The sequence below is a fragment of the Arachis stenosperma genome, chromosome 5, assembly GCF_014773155.1.
Source record: "Arachis stenosperma cultivar V10309 chromosome 5, arast.V10309.gnm1.PFL2, whole genome shotgun sequence".
Taxonomy (NCBI): domain Eukaryota; kingdom Viridiplantae; phylum Streptophyta; class Magnoliopsida; order Fabales; family Fabaceae; genus Arachis; species Arachis stenosperma.
Window position 1 is genome coordinate 19,584,669 of NC_080381.1, and position 7,507 is coordinate 19,592,175.

The 7,507-nt window shown below is 34.7% G+C and overlaps 1 protein-coding gene across 1 annotated transcript; it reads right to left on the minus strand.

Moving 5' to 3' along the window:
• Positions 1–4,747: 4,747 nt before the first annotated feature.
• Positions 4,748–6,794, minus strand: LOC130982293 (cell division cycle 20.2, cofactor of APC complex-like). The gene is made up of 4 exons (XM_057906245.1): positions 6,502–6,794; positions 6,100–6,372; positions 5,745–6,014; positions 4,748–5,649 (listed from the first exon to the last, which is right to left on the minus strand). The coding sequence occupies exons 1-4, from the start codon at positions 6,631–6,633 to the stop codon at positions 4,927–4,929; spliced, it is 1,398 nt and encodes a 465-aa protein (XP_057762228.1). The 5' UTR covers positions 6,634–6,794; the 3' UTR covers positions 4,748–4,926.
• Between the last annotated feature and the right edge of the window lie 713 nt (positions 6,795–7,507).

A 7,507-nucleotide genomic window follows, 5' to 3' on the forward strand; every position in this document is an offset into this window, starting at 1 on the left:
ATTAGCTTCGTCGTTCATCTTCTTCTTCGTTTTCTTCTTCGATCTGCACTTTTGAATTGAAACAATGAATGAATCAACTTCAAATCAGTTGAATGAGTGCGATTTTTTATGATTCTTCTAAAATGCATCAATTTGATGATGTTTAGATTATTGAATTCTGAATCGAATTTAATGGAATGAAATTGCTAATTTTATTTGAAGTGAATTGAATGGATTGAGGTGATCCACATCTGAATTGAATTGAATTGAATTGATAATATGTAACTGTGAGTAACTGTGAGTATCAGTAACTATGAGTAACTCTCAATATATGTGAGTAACTTTTCGGTTTGGTAAGTACTAAATAGGTGGTTCATCACGTTCATGTTTTCGGTTCGGTCACAGAAAGGAGTCTAACAAAAATTAGACCAATATGTTCTGTTTTCTTCCCTAAGCACTATATAATTGATTCCACCGTAATTAAGATTTCGGTTCACCATAAAATTGTTTCACCATAATTAATATTTAATTTAAAAATATAAAATAAATAATTTTTAAATATTTAAAATTTATTATAAAAAATAAATTAGATTAAATTCAAATAGCAAGTAATAAGCATGTAAATTTTATCTAAGAATAAATAGTATTATGTCTATTCGGTTCACCATAATTAAGATTTCGGTGCACTCTAACTAAGATTTCGGTTCACCCTAACTAAGATTTCGGTTCACCATGAGTACTATGTTCGGTTCATCATGAGGGTTTATCATTCAGGGTTTAGAGTTCAGTGTTCAGGGTTCGGATTCAGGGTTCAGGGTTTAGGGTTTAGGGTTTAGCGTTCAGGGTTCAGAGTTCAGGGTTCGGGTTCAGGGTTTAGGGTTTAGGATTTAGGTTTTAGGGTGTAGAGTTTAGGATTTAGGTTTTAGGGATTTAGGGATTTAGAGTTTATGGGTTCAGGGTTCAGTGTTCAGGGTTCTGATTTTAGTGTTTAGAGTTTAGTATTTAGGGGTTCATTGCGTTTCTATATTTAAAATTTATTATAAAAAATAAATTAAATTAAATTCAAATAGCAAGTAATAAGCATTTAAATTTTATCTAAGAATAAATATTATTATGTCTATTCGGTTCACCATAATTAAGATTTTGGTTCACCATAACTAAGATTTCGGTTCACCATGAATACTATGTTCTGTTCACCATGAGGGTTTAGCATTCAGGGTTCAGAGTTCAGTGTTTAGGGTTCGGGTTCAGAGTTTAGGGTTTAGCGTTCAAGGTTCAGAGTTCAGAGTTCAGGGTTCGGGTTCGGGTTCAGGGTTTAGGGTTTAGGGTTTAAGTTTTAGGGTGTAGGGTTTATGGTTTAGGTTTTAGGGATTTAGGGTTTATGGGTTCAGTGTTCAGGGTTCTGGTTTTAGTGTTTAGGGTTTAGGGTTTAGGGATTCAATGTGTTTCTACCTTTCAGTTTGTCTAGTGTATTAATTTCGGTTTACTATGTTCTTTTGGAATTCGAATGTATTGGTAAATACAGTAATTGCAATCACTGAAAACCTGGAATAAAACAGCAGCCAAACAGTTCCAACATATATATAAATTAACATCTCATATGAGTAATCCATCTTGAATCAAATATAACTATTAACAATTTATACATACGTTGATATTAAGAATAGATATATACATTAACATTGACATATATACATTTGAAAGAAGTATTGTTTGGTTCACCATGAGTACTATACAATTGTATTTGAAAAAAGCATTGTTTGGTTCACCATCTTGATTTTATATAATGGATTATGTTTCGTTTACTCAATACTATACAATTGTATTGTGTTCGGTTCACCATGAGTACTGTATTCGATTCATCACGAGTACTGTGTTTGGTTCATTCTGCAGAAAGCTGTTTGAATTTGATTTTATATAATGGATTATGTTTCGTTCACTCAGTACTATACAATTGTATTGTGTTCGATTCACCATGAGTACTATGTTCGGTTCATCATGAGTACTGTGTTTGGTTCACCACGAGTACTGTGTTCGATTCATTCTATACTATTCAAAACTCTTCTTCCTTACCTTCTACTGCTTCTTCACCAGAGAGAGAAGGAGGAAAAGACAAAAAAATACAGCAGCAACAACAATAAAAGAATGACGATAAAGAGAAAATACGCGAAGAAGAAGGAACGCAAAAAATGAGGAAAAAGAGGAGAAGGAGGAACGCGAAGAAGAAGGCGAAGAAAAAGACACTCCGTGCGTAAACGAGCGTGAGAAGAAGAAGAAGAAGAAGAAGAAGAAGAAGAAGAAGCGTGATAGAGAAGAGAAGAAGCGTTTCGTGTGTGTTGGGCACGTGCATTTCACGTTTCATTTAATGGTATTGGATTTTTTCGGTGTTAGACCAACTTAATTACATGGTTACATGGATGTGTAACATCCCTGTTTACGTAAGGTTATGTTATTAAAATAAAAAAAATTATATTAGTTGTGTCATTAATCATTTAAAAAAATAAATATAATTATATATTTATGTAAATATATTAAAATTAGACTCTTATCTTAATATTAACGATAATTTTATATAATAAATAATTTATTTTAATAATAAGTTCAACTATGTTGATTTAATAGTTTATTGGATACTAAAAAAAATTCGTTGAAGAAGAAGGAAAAAAAACACATGAAAAGGAAAAAAAAAGAGTTGAATTTAGTTATAAAAGTAATTTAGTTATAGAAATATTTTATTAACTCGCATTCTTGTTCCCTCAAAACAACAAAAAGCTTCTCTCTCATTGTTTAACATTTTGTAAAGAATTTTGTTAGGGAATTAATAGAGTATTTATACAATATATACAATGAGCTATTTATTTGATCTAATATAAATTAAAAAATAAATATTTAAAGTAAAATATTATTAATTTTTCAAACATAATATACTCATATTATCAAAAATAACCATCCGGATAACAGGAATAATAAACATTAATATCCTACTAAATTGAACATATCTAAACCCCATTATACATATTGTACAGATACATATTGTACAGATACTCCATTGACTCCCTTTACTTCGTCTTTTGTAAAAATATAAGTCACTATCCTCTTTCGATCCTTCTTCTTTATATACCTAACTAGTAACTAAACCTCGCACAATAACACACACAAAGCACTCCACTCATCCCCAGAAATGGAGAAGAAAGACGTTGTGGTTGTGGTAGTTTGCTCCTTCGGATTACTGCATTTATTGGGATAGCACAGATAATATTGAATGCTGCAAACGGGTGTTGGTCTTGTTGTTACAGAAAATCTCCTCATGCCTAGCGGAGCTGTGTAGTTCTCTGCAGTATTTTGTCATGGTATTTCATCACTTCATAGTTGTTTATTTGGCTCTGCTTCTGCCATTTACTTCTTCTGTTGTCGATTATGCCTTATTTTTCATATTGTCATTATGGTTTTGATTTTCTAAAACATGTGATGGATTACATCATGAGAAGGAATTCAAGAGCTGTGCCATGTGTGTGAATGTAAATTAGAAGCCAGTCCTAACTTTATTATTAGAGGAGTGCTAGGGGCAGTAATTTTTGTGTTTTGTAACCATTAATTGGCTATCAATCATGTTTTTAATAGTGTGAGATTATATCAATTGGCCATCCAATGGTGAGAGATCACTCACCTTTCTTTTAATAGTTAAATGCTGGCCACAAAATACAAAAGTTGCTGACTCTCTAGACTTTCTCTTATTATTATTAACAAGTGCATCTTGTTTGCTTGTGTATTTGTAAAAGCATGCATACATAAAATTCCACTCTTAGCAACAATGAAGGTATTATTTGATTTTAGTTCGTAGTTTTTTTTTTCTTTCTGAAAAATACTAAGGACCGATATTTTTACTATGAAATATGGGAGACTCGATTAATGTTGGTTCAAATATAATGCAAAAAGTAAGAAAACAGTATTATCATCTAACATTTTTAGTTTCGTTAAATACTCATGTTAGTCAGTTATTTAATGTGGTTAAAATATGTGTTTGAACAGGGTGACACTCGTTGTTGCAATCCTCCTTTTGGTGATTGGTGCTATCTTAAATAATGTACATAAGAAGAGCACACACAATGATTATTACTCGTGCAATTTCTTCTGTTAGAGAAAGTCTAGGGAGCCAGCAGATTTTGTGGTTTTTAGTCATTAATTAGCCATCAATGATGTTTTTAATGGTGTGAGATTACATTTAATGATATAGAATCATTCAATTTTTTTTTGATAGTTAAGTGCGGGCCATAATTTAACAAAAGTGCTGGCCCTAGCACTCCTCGTACGTTCTCTTGTGGTACACTAACCAGGGTGCCATAGCCACGGCACAACCACACAGTTCAGTACCTTGGCATGCTGAATTAATGTCTGAAGAAGAGTTTTAAAATTAAATGCTTTTTGTTAAGAAATTAACAAACGTTTTCGCTTTTAGTTGTCTGAAGAAGAGTAGACCTTGGCATGCTGAATTAATTCTCCCTTTCATTTTTTGTGTTTTTTTCATTTTTGTTTTACCGAACCTTTTCTAATTCATGTTCATTATTGGCCAAATTACTTAATTTGCAACATTGTTAAAGTAGAACTTCGGAAGAAGGAAAAAAAAAAGAGAGAAAAATTTTGTGGCTAAAGGTCAAAATTTACCTACAGAATCACAATTTCCTTCTTTGCTAAGTTTTATTTATTGATATGGTTGTTGATATATTCGAGATATGAATGGGGGCTAGCTTCTCGTTTGGAATGAACATTCAAAAAAGAAAATGGACAAGAAAGGCGATATACGTGGTTCGTCACTAGTGTGCGTGACTACATCCACGGGCATAAAGTTGCGTTTTTATTTCACTGCCACTGAAATACAATATGTTACAAATTACAAATTTACATACATTGTATGTATGTATACATGGATGTATATATAATCCAAGTTGCTCATCGAATGCGAGTCACATTGGAAAATGGCTCAGGTCTGGTTTTAGGTGCAGGTTTTGTGACTTCTGGAGCTCCAAATACATTCCAAAATCTCAATGTCTCATCGGCTGCTGCTGATGCAACTGTGCAACCATCAGGGCTCTGAGCCATGAACAGAACTCTTGATGTATGTCCAGTCAGCTCTGCCATCTTTGCCATTGAAGGGTACTTCCAAAGTGTTAGCTGATTCTGTGAAAAACCATGACCACTTAGTAACTCCCTCTCATTCTTGCTCCACAAAAGGGAGCATACCTGAGACCCAGTGTCAACTGAGTTCAAGCATGCACCAGTGTGTGTATTCCAAAACTTAATGCTTCTGTCACCACTGCCTCCACCAGAAGCTAGCAAGTTCCCTTGGAAAGGGCACCAAGCAAGGGCTTTAACCGCCGATGTGTGATCGTTGAGCCGGTGAACCCACTGTGTCGCCGAATTCGAAGATGCCATGGCTCTGTCCCATATGTAAAGTAGATTATCATTGCCTCCACTTGCTAATTGTTGACCTGAAGCTGACCATTTTAACCCACAAACCTCTTGCTCATGCCCTCTGTAGGTTTCAACAATGTGTGATCTGACCCTAACATCATTGTTGATGATTCTTCCATCCATTCCTCCAGTTGTGAGTATGTGATTGTTCCATGCCAATGATCCAACTCTCTGCCTATGTCCACCTCTCAGAGTCCTCAACTGCAGAATCAAAACAGAACCAACTTCAGCAAACTAAGGATTAAGTGATAAACCAAATTCAATTCATTTCTTGGTTATAGATAAACCAAACCAACCTGCTTATTTGAAGCCGAATCCCATAGCTGTACTTCAGAGTTGTTCAAGCCAACTGCGATGTGTCGTCCATCCGGTGCCCAGCTAACAGATGTGATAGGTCCATTTTCATCATCAACTGTAACAAGCTCTGAAGTAGAACCGTTTGTTGCATCCCACAAGTACACTGTGGTTCCAAGTGCTATTGCAAGAACATTGGCGCTTCCCCAATCCAGCAAATTGAGGTAGTAATCATCCACAAGATCCGGAGCATCCAATGTCCTCTCTGAAGTCTGACATATCCAGCAAATCAAATCAAATCAAATCAGCACATACAATCAGACAACAAATAATCAAAGGAAGATCATAGTAGTGAACCTGTGGAATGTATCTTCGGGTCTTTGCCGGTTTATCTTGGTGAAGAGTAGAGCAACTCTCATGAGGAATCAAGTCAACTGGTGCAGGTGGCTTGTTCTTGAAAGCGAGAATTCGGGTCCGGTTCATGTTCAAGGATTCTGCAAGCTGCTTCCTGTAGGCGTCTCTAGAGGGGGAACTTACAACTGGATTTTCCTTACCTTTTGCCCCCTCTGTTAACATGTAGTGAGCATAATCGAAATCCATGGCCGATCGATTCGGAATGAACCTGTCCAACTGCAGGCAAAACAAACAAAAATGAAAGGGGATCAAATACTTGCTCTACACAGATAAATTCTCATTTCTGAAAACAATGTATCACAAGTGAATTGCAAATGGAGTGATTTTTTGGAATCATTTTCTTACATTTTCTTTGGAATTCTTTCTCTGAATAAACTGCTCCCGGAGAGGGGAGCGACAATGTGTTTTCATGGTTGTTGTGTTAGAACTCAGAGACTGTGTCTTTGTGGTAGAAGAACTCAAGGATCCTGCATCCATTGTTAGTTAAAAAAGGGAAAAACAGAAAGCGGAAAATGGAATAGATGAAAGAATTCACAAAATCTAATAACAAATCACAAAATCACAGAATTTAATAACAACAATGAAGTGATGATTATTATTAGCGAAAAGATCAGAAATTAGCGGAAGTCAAAGCACAGCAGATTTAGAACGCCGGAGAGATTGGATAAAGAGGGAGAGATGATAATGATTATGGTGAGGAAAATTGAAGTGAAATCTTTAAATAGGGGAAGAAATGCGAATTAGGGTTTTTGCGGTGTTTGGGTTATGGTGGTGGCGGATTGGCGGCAACGGCTAGTTCTCTTTGTTTATGTTAATAGCCGTTGCAATATATATTGACCAGATTGTCCTTCATTGGCATGATGTCTTTTGAGACCACCAGGAGGTGTGAATTGTCAAAATACAAATCCTCAGATTGCCTACAAACTCGCTCCAAAATCCAAATAGCAAATATTTAAAATGTTGAATGAGTAAATTAATAAATTATAGGATTGGCGATTTATGTATGAATCTTAATTTTAGTAAAATCTCATTGACTCATTGTAAGCTTAAAAAATGGTAGAAAAAAAAATAAACTCAACTTGGTACCCTTTCAACTATTCCGTTAACCAGTTTTTTATTACATTAATTTTTAAAAAATAAAATAAATACATCTAAACAAATTTAATATTTTTAATTTAAAATATACAACAAAAACAACAAAGTCCTGTCCCACTAGGTGGGGTCGGCTACATGAATCAAACAATGTCATTGTGCTATATCATGTATATGTCTATAGATAGACCGTTTACATGTAGATCTCGTTTTGATCACCTCATGGATGGTCTTCTTAGGTCTTCCTCTGCCTTTCGCC